General features: G+C 47.4%; 1 protein-coding gene across 2 annotated transcripts in view; it reads left to right on the forward strand.

Moving 5' to 3' along the window:
* The window catches only part of SCARF2 (scavenger receptor class F member 2), a 50,790-nt gene that overhangs the window by 15,416 nt on the left and 12,207 nt on the right, over positions 1–23,167 (forward strand). For both annotated transcript variants that reach the window (XM_053368021.1, XM_053368022.1), the window contains exons 4-9: positions 855–1,374; positions 3,579–3,797; positions 6,153–6,281; positions 13,776–13,879; positions 14,799–14,916; positions 16,098–16,216. In XM_053368021.1, coding sequence (XP_053223996.1) covers positions 855–1,374; positions 3,579–3,797; positions 6,153–6,281; positions 13,776–13,879; positions 14,799–14,916; positions 16,098–16,216 — 1,209 coding nt within the window. The remainder of the gene's footprint in view (positions 1–854; positions 1,375–3,578; positions 3,798–6,152; positions 6,282–13,775; positions 13,880–14,798; positions 14,917–16,097; positions 16,217–23,167) is intronic.

Genomic DNA, 23,167 nt, shown 5'->3' on the forward strand with positions numbered 1-23,167 from the left:
ACCTTGATGGTTTTACTAAGTGGTCCACTGTAAACGGCTTAGAGGCCTTCTCTTCTGGTACATGGTATCTCATTTTTGTTAAATATAAAATAAAAGGGCTATTCAGAGTTGACCTGTGACATTTCAATTCTTCAAGGTTGAATATGCATATATTGAACATTTTAAAATTGAAATGACACATACAGTCATACCTCTTGTTGCATTCGCTTCATGTTGTGGATTTTCGGGTTGCGGTAAACCCGGAAGTGTATACTTCCGGGTTTTGCCGCATACGCAAAAGCGTTCTGCACGCTTTGCGCATGCAAAGAAGCGCTCCAGAACGGATCGTGTCTGCAACTAGAGGTACCACTGTATATGAAGCCGTATTCCATAATATATATACAACAAAACCTCTATGTTAAGGGCTGTATTGAATGTTTTTTATTATTATCATTATCATTGATTTATTAATTGCCTTCTAAATAAGACGATTTATGCAACTCAGCCAGATGGGTGGGTATTATTATTATTATTATTATTATACTGTTCATAAAAACACAACTACATCAAATATATTTTAAACAAGACTCTCCTACTGGGTGGTAGTCATCCACGTTTTACGCAGAGTAGACCCATTGAAATTCACAGGCCTTGCTTAGTCATGCCCAGTATACAACGCACTGTACACACCTCTACATTTACACCTGTTGCTCCGCCTACTTTGGCCTGTGGCCCTGCCCACCACATCATGTGGCCCTCAGAAGGAGCGAATGCGGCCCTCGGTCTCGATTTTTTTTTAAAAAAAGGTTCCCGCTCCTCCAGCTCCTGCGCTAACCTTGTTGTCGTCATCCTCCCCATCCCTCCCTCCCCCACAGAGTGTCCCCGCCAGTTCTGGGGCCCCGACTGCAAGGAGATGTGCCAGTGCCACCCCAACGGGCAATGTGAGGATGTGACGGGCCAGTGCACCTGCAACGCCAACCGCTGGGGGCCCAAGTGCGAGAACGCCTGCCTGTGCAAGCATGGCAAGTGCGACCAGAAGACCGGCAAATGCACCTGCGAGCCCAACTGGTGGGGCCCCCAGTGCTCCAGCGCCTGCTACTGCAGCCTCAACTCCCAGTGCGACCAGCAGGTGGGCACCTGCATCTGCCAGCCGGGCTGGTGGGGCCGCAGCTGCAACAACCAGTGCTCCTGCAACAACTCACCCTGTGAGCAGTTCACGGGCCGCTGCCAGTGCCGGGGGCGCACCTTCGGCCCCCGCTGCGACCGCTACTGCCAGTGCCACATGGGCAAGTGCAACCAGCTGGACGGGACCTGCACCTGCGAGCCAGGATACCGAGGGAAGTTCTGCAGGGAGCCCTGCCCGGCCGGATTATACGGGCAAGGCTGCCGGAGGAGGTAAGGCAGGGGGGGCAGCGGTCATAGAATCATAGAACCTTAGTAAAGGTAAAGGGACCCCTGACCATTAGGTCCAGTCGTGGCCGACTCTGGGGTTGCGGTGCTCATCTCGCTTTACTGGCCGAGGGAGCTCACCCTATGGCAGGGATTCAAACTGCTGACCTTCTGATCGGCAAGTCCTAGGCTCTGTGGTTTAACCCACAGCGCCACCCGCGTCCCTCATAGAACCTTAGGAGACCCCCAAAGATCATCTGGTCCAATCCCCCAGCCAAGAGTCCCCTGCGAAACATGTGTGGCGAAACTGCAAATCATGCCTAGCGGAAACTCATGCACTGAAAGGTGGATCGGTGCTCTGGTTTTGGGGGAACGAGGGATGGCCCAGAATAATATCCCCAAGCCCCGCCCCTGATTCCTCCCACTTAGTCACGCCTCCCATGGGAGCCAGCATGGTGTAGTGGTTAAGAGCGGTGGACTCATAATCTGGTGCACTGGGTTCGCTTCCCCGCTCCTCCATCTGCAGCTGCTGGGTGACCTTGGGCTAGTCACACTTCTCTGAAGTCTCTCAGACTCACTTACCTCACAGAGTGTTTGTTGTGGGGGAGGAAGGGAAAGGAGATTGTTAGCCGCTTTGAGACTCCTTAAGGGGAGTGAAAGGTGAGATATCAAGTCCAAACTCCTCCCCTTCTTCTTCTTCTTCTTCTTCTTCTACTACTACTACTACTACTATTTAGCTTTCCTGTAAACTAGAATGTGAGAAGAGCTTTGTACCTGGTTCAGGCCAAAAAGGTCCCATCTTTTTTCCTCTTTTCTTTTTGAAATAATTTTCATTTGATTTTACAGACACAAAGTTATAACAATACCAAGTAGATAACCATACATTGAGATTTCTCTCAATCTCCCGACTTTTCCCCCTCCCCTCTGTGGGTCCATCTTCAGCTACATATTGTTTCGCAATCCATATATTAATATCTCTCCATATTTCTCCCCAGCATTTGTTACATTACAAGTGTTATTAAAACCCTGCTAATGTTTTTATCTGCTTACAGTGGCTTCCTAAATAAGTTGCAAATTTTCCCCACTCTTTCTTAAAGTTTTTGTCTTCTTGGTTCCTGAGCTTTCCAGTCAGTTTTGCCATTTTGGGGTACCCCAGCAGCTTAATTTGCCATTCCTCTCTGGTAGGGACTTCCATCTCTAGGCTAGTAGCATCCATGCTGCTGTCGTCTCATACATAAAAAGTCTTTTTTGCTTTTTTGCAATCTTGGTACCTACAATTCCTAATATAAAAGCTTCTGGATTTTGTTTTGTTTTACAAAAGTTATTTTAAACATTTTTTTCAGTTCATTATATATCATTTCCCAGAATGCTTTTATTACCTTACACAGCCACCACATGTGATTAAAGGTACAGTGGTGCCTCGCAAGACGAAATTAATTCGTTCCGTGAGTCTTTTCGTCTTGCGATGTTTTTCGTCTTGCGAAGCACGGTCCGTCGCAACTGCACCTCTTCAAGCGGTTTTAAGAAAAAGGAAGCAAACTCGTAAGACGTTTTCGTCTTGCGAAGCAAGCCCATAGGGGAAATCGTCTTGCGAAGCAACTCAAAAAACGAAAAACTCTTTCGTCTTGCGAGTTTTTCGTCTTCCGAGGCATTCGTCTTGCGAGGTACCACTGTACCTATCTAGCCCAATCTCTGGAAACTGTGGGTTTCCATGTTCCTAAATGCTTAGCTTTTTGGAGTGCACAGAACAAGTCCTCCTTGCCTTACCCCATTCATCTTCTCCAGAGTCACCCTAGGCCAGTGGTGGCCAAACTTGGTCCTCCAGCTGTTTGGGGACTACAGTTCCCATCATCCCTGACCATTAGTCCTGTTAGCTAGGGATGATGGGAGTTGTAGTTCCAAAACAGCTGGCGGGCCAAGTTTGGCCACCACTGGCCTAGGAGCTCATCTTCAGTAGCTGACTCACCGCCTTAAATTCTGATTGGCTCCCATCAGTACTAAAAGGGAGGCGTCTGCTCTGTAGCTAAAAAAAACCCCTCTCCTTTCATGTTCATTGGACAGTTCTAGGATGCTAGAGGGTGGGACCCTGCTGCAGAAATAGTCTTCCACCCCCTGTGACCCCAGCCCACTACACTTGGGGAGGACCAGTTGCTTTGCAGGGCTTTGTTGATCTCCTTCCTGACTGACCTGCCTCTCTGTGGCTTTTCCAGGTGTGGGCAATGCAAGGAGCTTCAGCCCTGCACCATTGCGGACGGGCGCTGCCTGGCATGCGAAGCTGGCTGGAACGGCACCAAGTGCGACCAGATCTGCTCGGCAGGCTTCTACGGGGAGGGCTGTGACCAAACCTGCCCTCCCTGCAAGGACGGCCACACCTGCAACCACATCAACGGCAAGTGTTCCCACTGCAATCCTGGCTGGATCGGGGACAGGTGAGTCTAGCAAGGGAGTTTGGCGTGGGCTTGTCAAGGGCCCTTAGAGCACCAGGCTGTGAGTTGCCCTACCTCCATCTTTATTACCACAGTGCAGTGGTAGAGCAATAACAACAGTAATAATGATCTCTGTGTTGACATTTCCATTCCACCTTAAGGAACAGACATGGAATTGTTACGTGTCACATGTCTGTTTACATTCCAGCACAGTATGCTGGGAACTTCTGTTGTGTGTATAGCTGTTGCTTTTAGCTGTTCTCTCTGAGACGACATGAGAGAGAGACGACATGTTTCTTTGTCCTGATTTATGATTAATAAATCTGTAGTTGTAGTATGCTTCCACAAGCCTCACGCCTATTCTGTGTGCACAGTTCGATCCGCTGATAGTGTGCCCTGGCTGAGTAAGCCCAGGTTGCTCATTTACGTTGGAGCAGAGGTGATGGTCTTCGCAGCGGGACAGCTGGAAAGGAATGGCCCAGCCGGGGCTGGCCTCCCGGCCCTCAGCATGCCAACACTCTATACTTGCTTGCCTGATGGTTACGGGCAGGCAGATTTCAGGCTTGCCAATTCTTTGTTTTATATTAGATTTCCAGCCTCTGAAACACCTGGTGCAAAATGCATATTGTCAGAGGCAGGATGGTTCTGAATGCCAACTTGGGGGGGGAGCAGGTTTGGGGTTTCCTTTTGAAGCATGTGGTTGGCCCTTGTAAGAACAGGGAACTTGACTAGGTGGCCTGATTCAGCATAACCTTAAAAGACAGAGAGGGTTCAAGTGCAGAGTGGCTCTGAGCACATTCTGAGTCCAACAATTAGTTTTCAGCACCAAAACTGGGTACTGAAGTGGAGATACAAACGTCCACTCCTAGTTAGAGTTAAGAACATAAAAAGAGTGTGTTGGGTCAGGCCAATGGCCCATCTAGTCCATCATCCTGTTTGCACAGTAGCCAAGAAGGCAGGCAGGACCCGAGCACAAGAACAGTCTCCCTTCCTGCATGCAGTTTTCAGCAACTGGTCTTCAGACGTCTTGCTGCCTTCATGGTTGGAGCATAACCATCATGGCTAATAGCTATCCAAATTCGCCATGAATCCGGCCATTCTTCTTTCAAAGCCACCCAACGTCACTGCTTCCCGTGGGAGCGAGTTCCACAGTTTAACTACGTGCTGCGTGGGGAGAAGTGCTTTTTAAATACATAAATAAAAATCCACCCTGAATCTTCCAGCGTTCGGTTCTCAATTTCAGCAGCCCGATTTAGAAATATATAAACGGTGCCGCTGCTGTTATCAAGAGCTGGAAACGCTTACTAATCTACTGCAAATCAGGCAGAGATCTAACGGCAGATCCTGATCTGTTCTCCACCCACTTGTGGTCAAGGCAATGAACTGCTGGAGATGGTGATGTGAAAAAGTTATGTCAGTAAGCTAAGAAGCAGAAGCAAAAAGCTGCTGTTGTTGTTTTTTTAAAAAAATTATTAAAGATTTTTGTGATACAAAAAAACCAAATAAACAAGGAAAAATAGATACAATATAGCACCTTCACTTTCAGTTCCTAGGGTCTTTTTTTTTACAGTCTGTTTACATTTGAAATGGGGCACTATTGTCATCGATTTTAAGGGGAAAGAGGAGAGGGAGGGAGGGGTTGGGGGATGATTATCTGTTCATTCTATAGCAGGGTTTTTATGTCAGCATCTCATGGGTAGGTCCTTTATTTATATTGTTATCTTTTTATTGGTGCTGTGAGAGATTGGAGGGTCCGGGGTTTGCTTGGTTTTGTTTGTTTAGTTGCAGTATGGTTTGTTTGTATGTGAGGGGGGAGGTGTTGTTGTGTCAGCCATATTGATCTGTATCCTGTTGGGGGAGGGATGGGTAACAACAACAACAACAATTTATTATTTATAGCCCGACCATCTGGCTGGGTTTCCCCAGCCACTCTGGGTGGCTCCCAATCCAATAATAATAATAATAATAATAAAGTGACAAAACATCAAACATTAAAAGTTTCCCTAAACAGGGCTGCCTTCAGATGTTTTCTAAAAATCAGATAGTTGTTTATTGCCTTGACATCTGATGGGAGGGTATTCCACAGGGTGGGCGCCACTACCAAGAAGGCCCTCTGCCTGGTTCCCTGTAACCTCACTTCTCGCAGGGAGGGAACCACCAGTAGGCCCTCAGAGCTGGACCTCAGTGTCAGGGCTGAATGATGGGGGTGGAGACGCTCCTTCAGGTATACTGGGCCGAGGCCGTTTAGGGCTTTAAAAGTCAGTACCAACACAGCTGTTGTGCTGAAAGCTGTTCTGAGAGCGGCTGTTCCTTCTTGTTCCCCCCCACTCCCCGCTCACCATCTTGAACTTCCTCCAGGTGTGAGACGAAGTGTCGCAATGGGACCTACGGTGAGAACTGTGCCTTTGTCTGCAACGACTGTTTCAATGGCACCTGCGACTTCGAGTCCGGGCGCTGCCTCTGCCGGCCAGGCTTCCAAGGAATTTGGTAAGTGACTCAGCACCCCAATGCAGGGTCTCCATTCTGCTCTTTTCATTATTCCTGTACAGACCTGCCACCTGCTTCACAAAGAAGCCTGGATAGCTCAGCTGCTTGCAGCACAGTGCTGATAATAATAAGATTTTAGGATGACCTCCATTTTGGGACAGCTGCATATTCCTGCATAGCAGGGGGTTGGACTAGATGATCCTCAGGATCCCTTCCAACTCTATGAATCTGCGTACGTTAAGTTTAAAATGCTAAATATTCAACTAAATGAAGTATTAAAAAACACCTTTCTACAATTGTGCGGCTGATATGCCACAAAACAGTTATCACTTACTTGACGCAGTTTATGAATCGCTTCCCATAATGTACGTCGAAGCAATTTCGCAAGGGAAGCAGTTGAAAGCTGTTCCGTGTATGAGAACATTGGCCGCTGTGAGAGAAGGATGCTGGACTAAATGGGGCACTGGTCTGATCCTGCAGGCTCTTATGATGCCCTTATGTTCTTACAGTGAGGGGGAAAGTATTTGATCCCCTGCTAAATTTGCCCTCTGACAAAGAAATGACCAGTCCATAATTTTAATGGTAGGTTTATTGTGGCTGTGAGAGACAAAATAACAACAGGAAAACCCCCAGAAACCCAGAAGACAATAGTCAGAGATTGATGTGCACATTATAATGAGTGAAATAAGTATTTGATCCCTTTGCAAAAGATGACTTAGTACTTGGTGGCAAAACCCTTGGTGGCAATTACAGAGGTCAGACGTTTCTTGTAGGTGGCCACCAGGCAAATTTGGCAGGGGATCAAATACTTCCCCCCCCCTCACTGTAAGTCTGTTCTGCCAGGTTTTGGTGTGGGTCAGGTGTAACTAGAGAAAAGTGAAAAGCTAAACAAAAAGAGTCCTATAGTTGTGCTGCCATTGGGCTTTTTCCTCCCAGGCCATAATAATGTGTGTTCGGGGGGGGGTTGTTGTGGTTTTTTAAAAAAAATCTCCTGATTCCGCCCCCCCAACAACACCAACCCAGGGAAAGAAATGAAAGTGTTTTCACAGCTGACCCTCTGCACTTTGCTTTCTTTTGCACTCATTTAAAGATGACTCGGAACAGCAAAGTGTCCCCCAGAAAATCACCCCTGTCATTTTCTTAGTTTCTAGAGGATAAGAGGTTAGAGGGATGCGGGTGGCGCTGTGGGTTAAACCATGGAGCCTAGGGCTTGCTGATCAGAAGGTCGGCGGTTCGAATCCCTGTGACAGGGTGAGCTCCCGTTGCTCAGTCCCTGCTCCTGCCAACCTAGCAGTTTGAAAGCACATCAAAGTGCAAGTAGATAAATAGGTACCACTCCGGCAGGAAGGTAAACGGTGTTTCCGTGCGCTGCTCTGGTTCTCCAGAAGCAGCTTAGTCATGCTGGCTACATGACCCAGAAGCTGTACGCTGGCTCCCTCAGCCAATAAAGCGAGACAAGCACCGCAACCCCAGAGTCGTCCGTGACTGGACCTAATGGTCAGGGGTCCCTTTACCTTTTTAGAGGATAAGAAAAGCTGTGCTGGATCAAGCCCATCTAGTCCAGCATCCTTCTTCTTTGGCGATCACTCATAGCCGAATAAGATTGTCTTCCATAAACACAGTTTTAAAAGTGAGTCCATAAGTGACTGTGGAGGCCAATTCTGGATCCACACATCCTTCCACAGTGGGGACATAGGTTTCCGGGCAAGAGTTGAGCACAGTGAGGGTTTGCCAAGCGTGCCTTCCTCTTAGCACGTTTCTCCCTTTCGTCTTGAGTTTGAGTGTCTTCACAGTCTGTGACACCTTTGGTAAAGGCTGTTCTCCAATTGGAGCACTCGCAGGCCAGTGTTTCCCAGTTGTCAGTGTTTATACTACATTTATTAAGATTTGCCTTTGAACCTCTTTTGCTCTTTTGCTGACCACCAGCATTATGCTTACCATTTTTAAGTTCGGAAGCATTTCTGCAGAAGCAGAGCATGGACATCATGGTTAGTAGCCACTGATAGCCCTATCCTGCAATCCTCTTTCAAAGCCATCCAAGTTAGTGAGCATCACTGCCTCCTGTATTAGTGAGTTCCACAGTTTAACTATGCGCTGGAAACATTGCAAAGTTGCAAAAGAAAGAGCATATTGCAAGTTTGCCCACTGAATCCCAAGTCATTTCCCAAAGATATAAATCTTTTTAAAAGATATTTTCAAAAACTGCATCATGTTCTTCCTCTCTGCCTCCGGATCTGGATTTCTCATCTCCTGGGAATTAAGGGAGAAACCAGCTTTTTATTGCTGCTGCTGTTCTACCGAGAGCTGGCCTGATTACATTTGGCTGCTTAGTCTGTTTCCAAGGCTCAATTTGGGCTCAGTGAACCATACCAGGGTTTTTTGGGGGGGGTGGTAGTTCCACTGGGGCGTCTCGCTGTCTTCTTCCTTAACTCTGTTAGCACAGCCCACTCTGCAAGTTTTGCCTTCAGACCATTACTCATCACTTCCTCTGTCAGCTCCAATCTGCAGCGGGGCCTTGCTTGCATTTTTCCATTTCTTGACAAATACTTGGTATATTTTCAGCACAGCAAGCACTTCTCTCTGGAAGTGTATATGGGAACTTCTCCCCCACTTTCTCACGTCTTAGTATACATGCCAAAAGTCATCTGTCTGTCACCGGATGAGAGCCGTTCCATTTGTTGTTGTGCAATGTTAAGAGCCCTCGTATCCAGCACGTGCAATTCTAGCGTTCGGGAGGAGCATTGCTCAGTGGTTAGAGCATCCGCTTCGCATGCAGGAGGTCCCAGGGTTCAATCCCAAATGGCACCTCCAGGCAGGGCTGGGAGCACCCGCTGCTTGAAACCCTGGAGAGCCTCTGCCAGTCAGAGTTGGTAGTACTGAGGTAGAGGGACCAATGATGTGAATCAGTATAAGGCTGCCTTATACAGTGACGGGGAAGATTTATATAAAGAAGGTCCCAGGTTAAGTCCCTGGCATCTCCGGGTATGGCTGGGCGAGAATCCCTGCCTGGAGAGCTGCTGCCAGTCAGTGCTGACACCACTAGGCTAGATGCTGATGTTTGTTGCCCACAGCAGCCCTGGCAAACGGAGGAACCTGCGCGGCTTCAGAGCTGTGTCAGCAGATGGAAAGCCCTGAGCAGGCTAAAAATAAGATTTGGTCAGGAGTTACTCATCAGCTTGCTTGCTGGCTACCGAGAATGACTGTGTGTTCAAACGGGCTCCGTGGTGTGATTGTTTTGCAAGCGAAAGCTCTTCCTCTCTTCCTTTTGTGGTTCTTTCCTCTCCACCACGAAAGTTGGAAGCAGGGATTTGTGCACAGCTTCCTTGGAAAGGAACACAGAGCAAAGTGTCCCATTTGTCTGAAGAGGGCTCTTTGTTTCAATTTGGGTTTTTGTTGTTGTTTTTCCATCACAAAAAAGCTAAAGGATAGTTCATAGAGCTCCTACGGATGGTTTCATTGCCTCCCGCCATGCAGCCGTTGCACTGAACAGAATTTGTGCCAAGGTGCTGTTTTGTTTATTTATTGATCAGAATTCATATACCATATTTTTTGCTCTATAAGACTCACTTTTCCCCTTCTAAAAAGTAAGGGGAAATGTGTGTGTGTCTTATGGAGTGAATGCAGGCTGCGCAGCTATCACAGAAGCCGGAACAGCAAGAGGGATTGCTGCTTTCACTGCGCAGCGATCCCTCTAGCTGTTCTGGCTTCTGAGATTCAGAATATTTTTTTCCTTGTTTTCCTCCTCCAAAAACTAGGTGCGTCTTGTGGTCTGGTGCGTCTTATAGAGCGAAAAATACGGGGGGTGTGTGTGTGTGTGTGTGTGTGTGTATATATATATATATATATATAGATAGATAGATAGATAGATAGATATATAGATATAGATATAGATATATAGATAGATAGATTGCCCCTTTCTACAACAAATAACAACAATAACGTAGGACCCAAGGGCTTATTCTCTTTCCTTTTAAAATAAAGCAAGGGCAACATCCATCTAAATAGACCTGCTTGCATTTTAGCTGAGCTTCCTTCTTCCGATGACCCTCCAAATTTCTTTTGGGTGTTCCTTCAATCCTCTGGAGCAGATTTGGGGTGGCAAAGAGGGAGGAGAGGGAGAGGAACTTCTGCTGTGGAAGCAAAAATCTTTGCACTAGTGTTTCCCAAACTTGAGTTTCCAGCTGTTTTTCGGACTACAATTCCCATTATCCCTGACCACTGGTCTTGCTAGCTGGGGATGTTGGGAGTTGTAGTCCAAAAATAGATGGAAACCCAAGTTTGGGAAATACTGCACTGGTAGCTCAATTTAACTGGATGCCTCCCCAAGATTCTAGTCCTCATGGTTCAGAATAAAAACCTGGTTTAAATGGGAATGTAAGAACCTGCCTTCTGCCAAGTCTGACCATTGGTCCACCCAGCTCAGTTTTGTCCACACTGACTGGCAGCAGCTCTCCATTCAGCACCATGTTTTGAACTATAGTTCCCATCAACCCAGCACCATACAGCCATACTGGCTGGAGCTGATGGAAGACAAAGTCCGAAATGGGTACCAGGTGAGCAAAGACTATATATATATATATATATATATATATATATATATATATACACATTTTATTTGATTTTACAAATACAAAATACAAAATTCCAACAAAATCACAATTACACTCAAAATGCAAGAGTCTCTTGACTCTCAGACTCCTCCCCCTCCACATTCCCTCCATGGATATTTATGTTATCCTTTCCAACTGCATATTATCTCCTCCTCTATATTTTCAATTTATTATCCAAAGTTTTTGTTAACATTGCAAGTGTTGTTAAAAATCTGCTGATGTTTTCATTTGTTTGCAGCGGTCTCTCAGATAAAATTTAAATTCCTCCCGTTCTTTTTGAAAGCTTTCGTCCTCTTGATTTCTGATTCTTCCAGTCATTTTTGCCATTTCTGCATATTCCAGCAATTTAGTTTGCCATTCCTCTCTGGTAGGGTCTTCTTTCCATCCCTGGACTAAAAGCATCCTTTTAAGGTAAAGGGACCCCTGACCATTAGGTCCAGTCGCGGACGACTCTGGGGTTGCGGTGCTCATCTCGCTTTATTGGCCGAGGGAGCTGGCGTACAGTTTCCGGGTCATGTGGCCAGCATGACTAAGCTGCTTCTGGCTAACCAGAGGAGTGCATGGAAATGCCATTTACCTTCCCACCGGAGTGGTACCTATTTATCTACTTGCACTTTGATGTGCTTTCTAACTGCTAGGTTGGCAGGAGCTCACCCCGTCGCAGGGATTCGAACTGCCGACCTTCTGATCAGCAAGCCCTACGCTCTATGGTTTAACCCACAGTGCCACCCGCGTCCCCAAGCATCCTTTTAGCCCACAACAAATCCTGCTTTGAAAACCACCTGGACTCCTGACCATCACCACCTCTTGTGACAGCAGGTTCTGCAAATAAATTCCACGTTGTGCGAAGAAGTCCTTTAGAGCAGGCCTGCTTGCAGCTGCTCTGCGGGGCCGTGAGTGGCCCCTACCCTTTTCTCTGCCAAGAGGCACGTGGCACCAGGGAGGCAGGAACCCTAGCCAGCGGGAGAGCTTTGGATGTTCAAGAGGCATGAAAATCCCTGACAGAATCTGATGGCTGTGGAATGGCAGCAGCTGCTCTCATCTGACATTCAGCCAGGAGCTTTGCAGCTTGGACCTTCCTTTAGCTGAAATACAGAAATGTAGAGCTGAAAGGAAACCCAAGGGCCACGCAGCCCAACCCCACACAATGCGGCGATCGCACCCTGGCAGGTGACCACCCAACCTTTTGCCAGATGTTGGGCCAACCAGATACAATAAAGGGATCGTAGTGATATGGGAAGCTGCTTTATACTGAGCCAGAATCTCGGTCCATAAGAACATTGGAGGAGCCCAGCAGGATCACACCGGCGACCCAACTAGCCTAGTATCCTCTGCTCACAGTGGCCAACCAGACACCCATTATGGGAAGCCCAAAATCAGGACCTGAACACGAGGGCAGCCCCTTCCCCACTGCTGATTCCCAGCAGCTGGCCTTCAGATGTGACTTGCTCAATACTGTCTGCACTGACAGACAGCAGCTCTCCAGAATGCCTTTTAATTTTTTGTCAGCTGCCTTTGCATAGCTTTGCTGTAGGGAAAGGGAGCAACCCGTGGCCTAGTGTTGAATTGACACACATTTAATTGGGATGTAACCTGTTCCTACACACAGGCAGGTGATAATAGACCATTATTATTATTATTATTATTATTATTATTATTATTATTATTATTATTATTATTGACAAAGTAATAATCATACATAAATAAGAATAAAAATGTCCACCCCACCACTGAGACCATTCCATTGTAACCATCCAACCTCCCAACATTTCATCACCTCTTGCGATGGTTTGACCCCTTTCTGTTTTAACAGTACAAATTCTACAAACACCCTCCATGTCTCCTCAAAATCATTTCTCCTGCTTATTCCCCCCGTCTTACCTTAATGGCACATGTTGATTTATCATCAATGGCTATATCCCACACCTCTTCATGCCATTCTTCCATTTTATAGTCTGCTTGCCCCTTCCACTTCCTAGCTGTCATAATTCATGCGGCTGTAAATTGATAATAATGCTACCTCTGGTCAGCTTTAGACAGGTGGTCACAGACCTTGAAGGCTGGGTTGTGGCCAGTCCTCATGGCCAGCCATGGTCTTATCATTCCATTTCCTTCTGTCTCTCCTAACCCTTATTTTGTCTTTCAGCATCAGCTGGAAATGACAACATTCCAATATGCTTTGCGTTAGGACACCCTTGGGTGATTTAATAGCCACCCCTGCTTCTGGAGGGGAGAGCAAAGAGTGACTTGCCTGCCTTCTCTCTCTCTTTTTCCCCACTCACCTGATAATTCCTTCCTCAGGTGTTGTGGGAATGTTCAGGGAGGCAGGAGATGCTATAATGTTTATTAATATCCTTCCTAGCTTGAGTCCTTCTATAACTTAGCAGAGTTTTAACATTCCCCTTTAAACACACAGCAGGTAGCTGGTTGCAAGCTTGTTTAAGCTTCTCAATACTGATTCCTGGTAAGATCCCTTATTTCCCTATTAAAAGGATAAACATGCCACAATCTTATTAAAGGTATATAAAAGAAGTTTACTCACATCATCATCAGTTCACAGTTGGATCCCTAAAGTAAGATTTAGTTACAGATATATACATGTGAGTCTACCCCATATGGAGATAGTCTCTTTGGCCTCTGAAAAAAGCTGCTCCAATGAAGAGAGGAAGTCAAAGAGAGTGTGTGCGCTGTGTGCCTTGTGCTTTTGTTACCTGCACAGGTAAGGTCACGCCCACCTCTAGTCACATGCAAAAGGAAGGATGTCCCAGCCCAGGAGGAAACAGGAAGTTTTCGACTGGCTGGAACAAACATCCCTTTTGCATGTCCACTCTAGGCAAACAAGGAATGTTGTACTTGACTGCTACTTATGTATCACATCCCACAGGTGTAACGTGACGTGCCAAACTGGTCACTACGGGGTGAACTGTTCAGAATCCTGCAAGTGCCACGAAGATTCTTGCGACCCACTGACCGGATCTTGCCACATGGGTAAGTGGCTTGGGGAAACAGACATCACCAGTATCCATCAGCTGAGTCACATCTTGGGCTGCTAGTTCTGAACTGTTCCCATTGGGAAGTTTGGAGTCTGCAGAGTTCTATGGCAAGGCTCCCTCTGCAGGCTAACAGGACTAGTTTCCATCCTACCTAACTAGGGATGAGAGACAGAATTGATTCCATCTGCATCCAAAGGCAAACTTAACTAAATTCACCCTTTATTTAAAAAATAATAATAATAGGTGAGTCGAAACACTACAAATTTTTGCCCTTCTCTGAATTTTGCAATGCAGTTCTCCAGCCAAGTCAGATAAATGCATAAGTTTGTGAAGGTAACATAGGAAAATGCATCATATTAGGGGGGACTGTTTTGACAAAATATGCAGGTTAGGCAACTTTGCATCCAAAAATGTAGTTTAAGTAGAAAGACATGCTAAAATGCTGTTGAATTTGCATGAGGACTTTCTTATTTTTTATTTTTTTAAAAAAAGCAAACTGATGCGGAAATGTAGAGAACTGAATTTAAGATTGAGAAACTGAAAGCAATTGGAATTATATGCCCGCCAAACTGCTTAGAACTGCAGTGTCTGTTCTGCACTTTCAAAGAGTTAATCCTTTGGTGTGGCAGCACCTATACTTTGGAACTCCCCGCCCCTTTACAATCAGGTAGCTGCCATCACTGTGGTTGTTTTTCAACACCTGCCAAAAACCTATTTTACTTATTTAGCAAGCCTACCTGGATGTGTGAAGTTGGCATGCATTTTAATAGGTTAATTTTATTTTATAATGTCTATATATTTTTAATGGGGGGCTGTTGTTTCTGCTCAATGGAGCAATGTGCAAATTCCATTAAATAAATAAAATAAAATAAAACAAGAGGGGGGGTGTTGTTTCTCTCCTGATTCCATTTCAGAGGCTAACCAGCGGATGGGCGTCATTGGAGCCGGTGCCCTCTTGGCCTTCCTCCTCCTCCTCCTCCTCTCCCTCCTGTGTTGCTGCTGCGTTTGCCGCAAGAAAGACCACTCCCGGGAGTAAGCATCAGTGCTGGGAACCCTGAGCCCATTGGCAGGGGGGCTACCAAGGCTCCTTGGGGGCAGGAGGGAGGGTGCTTGAGGGGGTCTGGTCTGCTTCTGCCTAAGGTGTCTCCCTTTGGGACTTTTCAGTTTAGAGAAAAGGTGAGCAAGAGGCCACATGATAAAGAATAAAATTGTACACGGCAGGCAGAGAAATGTTTTCCTCCCTCTCTCATCACCCTAGAATTTTCGCAGACCCCCAACAAAGCTGAATGTTGGAAGATTCAGGACAGATAAAATTTGAGTCCTTCGCGTAGCTTCTTAAATTATAGTACTCCCTGCCACTTGTAGTTTAATGGTGAATTTTGGGTATAATGGAGATGCAAAAAGATTTGGTTTATTATAAAAGATGCAGGAGGAAAGGACTAACAACAAGACCCACAAAGGGGAAGAGGGAAATCCAGGAGATTCTGTGGAATCTTGTTTTTTCTATTGTATGTTGATATGTGATTATAAAATTTTAATTTGAAAAACCAAATAAATACCGTATTTTTCGCTCTATAAGACGCACCAGACCACAAGATGCACCTAGTTTTTGGAGGAGGAAAACAAGAAAAAAAATATTCTGAATCTCAGAAGCCAGAACAGTAAGAGGGATCACTGCGCAGTGAAAGCAGCAATCCCTCTTGCTGTTCTGGCTTCTGTGATAGCTGCACAGCCTGCATTCGCTCCATAAGACGCGTGCACATTTCCCCTTACTTTTTAGGAGGGAAAAAGTGAGTTATAGAGCAAAAAATACGGTAAATTTACAAAGATATGGTACTCCCTGCCACAGGAGGCAGTGATGTCCGACAAATTGGATAGGTTTAAAAGAGGATAGGAAGAATTCACATGTGAGAAGGCTGAAAGTAGTATAGCCCCTTCTGCCACCTCAAGACTCTACTACTTCCTCATTGTGCTTGCCCATGTTGACCAGACACAGTGCCAGAAGAATCATAGAATTGTAGAGTTGGAGGAGCATCTACTCCAACCTTCTGCAATGCAGAAAGAGGGGGCAACCCTAACAGAGGACAGTGAAGCAAAGTGATGAGGGCCTTCGTCACGCTACCCACCAGGACAACCCTGGTCCCAGTCTGCCTGCAGCCACGCTGTTAACTTCTGCCAGGAGTCTAACCCAAAATGCACATCTTCCCTTGCAGTTCAAACCAGGACCCACCCCACAAGAAATCCCCAAGGCGTCTTTGTGGGAGGTTCAGCCGCATCAGCATGAAACTTCCACGCATCCCTCTTCGCCGCCAGAAGCTGCCAAAGGTTGTAGGTAAGGACTAGCCTCGGTTGTCTCCCCCCCCCAAGCTCCATTATTTTGTGTTCCCCACATCCTGTTAAGGGCCCCATAACTAACCATGGTTTCCATGTCTGACTGCGTGGCATCACGATCCCGGTGTAGACAAACAAATGATGAACAGGCGTGTGAGATTCAGAATTCTTGTCACGGTGACACAGAGGTTTAAACTAGGTTTGCAAATGTGTCAGGATCCATTCTGACAGTTCAGTCAGCACCCCTGTGTCATGTCTTTGAATGGCTAAGCCCAGCCTGGTAGAATTAATCAGGGTTTGTTTTCTTGCAACAAACCACAGTGTAAAGCCACGGTTTGCTGTTAGCTCACAAACCATGGTTTGTTCCTAGCTACGGCTTTGTGTTATGTCAGAACACATCGTCAGCCTTGCCTGATTGTGTGGGGGGGGGGTTGTGTGTGTGTTTTTTGCTCCACCAAGATACTCAATCAAGCTACAGAGGCACAAGGCAAGAGGGTTTGGTTACAGAAACTATGGCTGGTCTGCGAAACGATTAATGGTTTGTTGGCTTGAACAAACCACAGTTGAGGCAGCCGTGTTTTAAATATGGGTGAGAATACAACCATAGAACAGGCTGCTTGGCACTGTGATGTCAACATGATCACTACGTGATCCCTGATTGGCTGGGATTTTAGCAGTGAGGAAGCCCTTTCAAATTTTATTGGGGAGGGGTTAATGTCTACAAAGCAACAGCAGACCAAGGAAACCATGGCTTGCAAACAGGCATGGGAAATGTACAAAAAAGAGGGGGAGGTCATGGACCTCTCTGCCGCAGTCTTTGCTCCAAATATTAAACTTTGTGAAGCCTTTAGCTCAGCTCTGGTGGAAACATGATCCTGTCCCGTCTTTTAAGCAATTTCAAGCTGGTCAGGATTCTTTTGCACTCAGCTTTTCTGAGAGCTGCCTCCCCACCTACCCCCCCATCTCGGTCAGTGGAGCACAGTGGTACATCCCTGGCGCTGAAAAGCCTGCAGCTCAGAGCAGCAGCAACCATTTCCCCACTGAAACGATAACAAGCGCTGTGTTTACAGAAGCGCCGCTGGGCTGAGTTTCCCCCCCTCTTCTCTGAATAGAGGCTCCTTCTGTGAAGCAGAGGCCCAGGCTGAATGGGCCTGTGTTTCCCCATTTCCTGGCACTTCCCTGCTGCTTGGGGCTTTTGTATAAATGGGGCAGTGAGAGGGTCCCCTTTTGGCCTCTGCTGACTTTAGAGGCTGGAGCTGCTGACTGCTGCCTCTGCCGGAATCAGTGAGGAGGACCCTGGGTTTGGACAGAGGCACTTCTGGGTCAATTCTGTATCCAGGGCAGCTGTCTACCAGCTCCATCTGATATGCCGGCTGAGACCCTATGCGCCTCCACAGTATTGCCAGAGTGGTGCATGTTCAGGTTACACTGGTACCTCGGGTTAAGAACTTAATTCGTTCTGGAGGTCCATTCTTAACCTGAAACTGTTCTTAACCTGAGGTACCACTTTAGCTAATGGGGCTTCCTGCTGCTGCCACACGATTTCTGTTCTCATCCTGAAGCAAAGTTCTTAACCCGAGGTAATATTTCTGGGTTAGCGGAGTCTGTAACCTGAAGCGTCTGTAACCCGAGGTACCACTGTATCTCCGTCTTGGACTACTGCAATGCACTCTACATGGGGCTACCTTTGAAAGCAACTCGGAAACTACAACTAATCCAGAATGTGGCAGCTAGACCAGTGACTAGGAGCAGCCACTGGAACCATATAACACCAGTACTAAAGGATCTGCATTGGCTCCCAGTACATTTCCAAGCACAATTCAAAGTGCTGGTGCTGAGCTTTAAAGCCCTAAACAGCCTTGGCCCAGTATACCTGAAGGAGCATCTCCACCCCCATCGTTCAGCCTGGACACTGAGGTCCAGCTCCAAGGGCCTTCTGGCAGTTCCCTCATTACGAGAAGCGAATCTACAGGGAACCAGGCAGAGGGCTTTCTCGGTAGGGGCACCCGCCCTGTGGAATGTCCTCCCATCAGATGTCAAGGAAATAAAAAAAACTATACAGTTGTTTAGAAGACACCCAAGGCAGCCCTGTATAGGGAAGCTTTTAATGTTTGATGTCTTACTGTGTTTTAATTTCTTGGAAGCTGCCCAGAGTGGCTGATGGGTAGTCAGATGAGTCAGATGGGTAGCTTATACATTTATTATTATTATTATTATTATTATTATTATTATTATTATTATTCCCAAAGGGGGCGAAAGACCATTTGTGCAAGAGTGGAGAGCCCAGCTCAGAGCAGCTCTACTCCTCCCCTCCCCCTTTCTCTCTGCATTGCTTTTTGCTGTCTGCTAAACTAAACTAAGAGGGATGCGGGTGGCGCTGTGGGTTAAACCACAGAACCTAGGACTTGCCGATCAGAAGGTCGGTGGTTGGAATCCCCACGATGGGGTGAGCTCCCGTTGCTCTGTCCCAGCTCCTGCTAACCTAGCAGTTTGAAAGCACAAAAGTGCAAGTAGATAAATAGGTACTGCTCCGGCAGGAAGGTAAATGGCATTTCCGTGCGCTGCTCTGGTTCGCCAGAAGCGGCTTAGTCATGCTGGCCACATGACCCGGAAGCTGTATGCCGGCTCCCTTGGCCAGTAAAGCGAGATGAGTGGCATAACCCCAGAGTCGTCCGCAACTGGACCTAATGGTCAGGGATCCCTTTTCCTTTACCTAAACTAAGCTAAAAGCAATAGGAACAGTGCCACACTTCCTCCCAGCGTGTGTGAGACCCCCTAGATGAGGATGAAGATGCATGCAGGAAAACAGCATCAGCACCAGATGTGGGAAACTTCACCTCCTGGCTACCCGGCTGAGGTCGAGTTGGAAAAGGTTCAGGAAAGGTCAACCAAAACCATCAAGGGGATGGAGCAATTCCCCGGCGAGGAAAGCTTGCAGAGTTTGGGAGTTTTTAACGTAGAGCAGGCACGTCCAACTCTCTAGAGACTGCAATCTACTCCCAGTACAGTGGTACCTCGGGTTACAGATGCTTCAGGTTACCGACGCTTCAGGTTACAGACTCCACTAACCCAGAAATAGTACCTCAGGTTAAGAACTTTGCTTCAGGATGAGAACAGAAATCACACAGCGGTGGTGCGGCGGCAGCGGGAGGCCCCATTAGCTAAAGTGGTACCTCAGGTTAAGAACAGTTTCAGGTTAAGAACAGACCTCCAGAATGAATTAAGTTCTGAGGTACCACTGTATAATAAAACTGGCATTGATCTACCCATTGTCATTGCCAAGAGATTTGGGGGGGGGGGCAGACCAGATTTGTTGAGCTGTTTTGGGGGGAGCATTGCCCAGAGTTGCTGAGCCTTTTAAGAAGGATTGACGAGAGTTGTTGAGCTTTTGTTGTTGAGCTATTTTTCGGGGGGGTGTGGAATGACGCCCTCCCTCGTTCCCCCACTATGCCACCACCGCTGGGAAAACAAGCTTTCACAGCTGTAGCAGCGGCAGTGGGACATAGAGCGGGGGTGGGGCATGACACGATCAATCAGGAGCAAACAGGCGATAACTTTTCTTAATCCAGCGATGGACCTGGAGCACTCCGGCAATCTACCTGTAGATCACGCCCGGCCGGTTGGACATGTCTGGCATAGAGGAAAAGGCAAGGGGTTGGACTTGATGGCCCTTGGAGTTCCCTTCCAACTCTAGTCTTTATGGTTCTGTGATAGTCATTTGCGCCTCCGGCATCCCTTTGCCCCTCCTTGCCTCTTAGCGTGCACACACGCACCCCCAGGGAATCCCACTACCCCACAGGGGACGCGCCCACTTTGGAAACCGGACAACCCACCGTGGCAGCCGAGACCCTTGTGACATGAAGAAGTCGATTTGCATCTGCTCGCTCTCTCCTGTCTGCGGACACCCTCTCCGAGGCTGGCCTTCCTTCCCGCGGCTTCGCTCGACTGCCAGAGGGGCTGTTATTTCACTGGAATGAAATGCTTTGGTCACAGGCTCCTTTGTTTGCCTTGGCATGCAGGCTTCGCCATATGTTCTTTTTATCCATCCCTGACCGCGGAGGGCTGAGGTCCCGCGCAGCTGTAGTCGAGAACCAGGAGTGGGGGGGGTTTGCAGGCTGGAGCCACTGGGAGACCAGGGCAAGCGGACCATCTCTCCCACCCACCCCTTTTAGGTTTCCATTTCTTTCCTTCCCCACCCCCCTTTCTTTCTGCAAAGCTGGCACAGTTTTTAAGAAGACAGCCCACGATCTACAGAAGAGGCAGCTCAGTAGCTGAGCGTCTGCTCTGCATGCAGAAGGTTCCAGGTTCAGCCGCCAGTGGCATCTCCAGTGTTCCCTGCCTGAAACCCCTGGAGAGCTGCTGCCAGTCAGTGTAGGCAATATTAAGCTAGATAGAACAACACATTGTGGGTTTTCTGTGTGTTAGTGCTCCGAGCAAGGAAGCGCAGGATCTTGCATGCAGCCCAGTGCCTCCTGGGTGCCCACAACCAGCACATGAATTATTTTTATTAGTTAATACAGCTACTTATAATAGATTTAGGTTTCTGGTCTTTTACCATTAGGTATCTTCAAGGCCATTTTCTGAAATGAGATTACTTTTGTCCTGCCACGGGATGCATCCAGTAAGGCATGCTCTTATACCGCTTTAAAGTCTCAACACATTGACCAAAAGTGCTCTTTCAAAATGGCAGAAAGGGCTGCCACACCCCCTTGTTGGGATGGAGCTGAGCAGCACAGCCCAAGCAACATTATTCCGAGAGAGAGCAACTTGCCTGCCTCTCCCTCCCTCTCACACACTATGACCTCCTCTGTGTGCAGCAACAGTGTTTGTCTCCAGCGTCTGGTGTTCCAAGATAGACTGCCCTGGCACATGGAGGTTTCACTGGGGGGAGGTGATTTATCTTGTCGCTCGTAGCAAGCGAAAAAAAGCATGAGCTGCAAGCACCTGGGAGCTTTAAAAAAATGCCCCTCGATGCATAAACACCACCCACCTCCAGGCTCGCACAGGGTCTGCCCTGGAGTGCCCTTCCCAGAACTTGTGCCCACTTGCCCTGGCTCTGTGAGGTAGAAGCAGACTCTTGAACAGGCCTAACCTTCCTGTTTGACGGCGAAGGAAGTCTCTGTTTATGCAGTAGCTGAGGAAGTTGCTTGTTCTGCCCGGAGCGGGTCAGCTCTCCTGTGGCCTTCAAAGCTGCTTTTGATCTGGTGGCGCTTTCACTATGAAGGCCTTTCGGTTTCCCCAGGAGGAGGAAGGGAAGTGAGGAGGAGAAGGAGGTGGTGGGTTGCCCGACAGCTCCTCCTCCTCCTCCTCCTCCCCTGAGCAGGAAATGGAAGATGGTGCCAGCCTTCTCTTTGGAACAGCATATCCAGCAAGAAGGTTGCAACATTGGTGCAGCACCTATAGACCATGCCATAGGGTAAGCATCAGAAGAGGCTGCTGGTCAATGCATCTGGTCACACCTAGTCCAGCATCCTGTTCACACAGTGGCCAACCAGATGCCTCTTTTGGGACACCTGTAAGCACAAGAGCTCTCTCCCTTCCTGCAGATCCTGGCAACTGATCTTCAGAAACATTACTTCCTCCAGCTGTGGAGAACAGAGCCATAGCCATCCTGTCCAGTAGGCGCTGGAAGCCCCATTCTCCATGAATTTATCCAATCCTCTTTTAAAGCCATACAAGTTGGTAGCCATCACTGCTTACAGTGGGAGGGTGTTTAACTATGCTAGGTGTGAAGAAACTGGTCCTTCTTGTCTGTCCTGAATCTTCCGACATTCAGCTTCACTGGATGTCTACCAGTTCTAGCGGGGAGGAGCGGGTGGCGCTGTGGTCTAAACCACTGAGCCTCTTGGGCTTGCCGATCGGAAGGTCGGCGGTTCGAATCCCTGCGATGGGATGAGCTCCCGTTGCTCCTGCCAACCTAGCAGCTCAAAAGCACACCAGTGCAAGTAGATAAAAAGGTACCACTGCAGCAGGAAGGTAGACAGCATTTCTGTGCGCTCTGGTTTCCATCACTGTGTTCCGTTGCACCAGAAGTGGTTTAGTCCTGCTGGCCACGTGACCCGGAAAGCTGTCTGTGGATAAACGCCAGCTCCCTTGGCCTGAAAGCGAGATGAGCGCCGCAACCCCATAGTCACCTTTGACTGGACTTAACCATCCATGGGTCCTTTACCTTTTACCAGTTCTAGCATTGTGGAAAATTTTCGCTCTCCACTTTCTCCATCATTTTCTAAACTTCTGTCATGTCGTCTCATACTTGGCTTTTCTCTAAATTAAAAAGTCCCAAATGCTGAAACTGTTCTTCATTGGAAATTAAAGCACAAAACCGAAAGAGTTAAAAGGATTGTGGATGCCTACTGCTGTATAAATATTAAAAACAATGGAAATTTAATATTATGAAAACTATAGGTTTACATTATTTATTAAATTTATTAGTTGCTCCCCCCCCCTTTTTTTTTACAAAAGCAACTTACAATACATATAGAAACAAGCACATACATTAAAACCGGTATAGAACAAAGCATAGAAAAATCTAAAAAGACATTCTTGTTTTTTAAAGGCAGGATTAAAACATTCCACCCACTGAAGAAGGTTGCAGAAAAATTAAAAACCAAAGCTCTGGCAGAAAGGGAATGTTTTCACCTGGCACTTGTAATGATGGCACCAGGCAAGCCTCCCTGTGGGGAGCATTCCACAAGTGGGGAGCCACCACTCAAAAGGCCCTTCCTTGTGTTGCCGCCCACCGGACCTCCCATAGAGGAGGCAGACGAAGAATGGCCTCAAATGATGAACACAATGTCCAGGCCAGTTTGTATGGGGGGAGGTTGTCCTTAACGTATTGGGGTCCTGAGCCACGTAAGGTTTTATAGGTCAAAATCAGCAGTTTGAATTCGGCCTGGAAGCTAATTGGCAACCAGAGCAGTTGGGCCAGAATTGGTGTGATGTGCTCAGTCCA

Source organism: Podarcis raffonei, chromosome 16, assembly GCF_027172205.1.
Source record: "Podarcis raffonei isolate rPodRaf1 chromosome 16, rPodRaf1.pri, whole genome shotgun sequence".
NCBI lineage: Eukaryota > Metazoa > Chordata > Lepidosauria > Squamata > Lacertidae > Podarcis > Podarcis raffonei.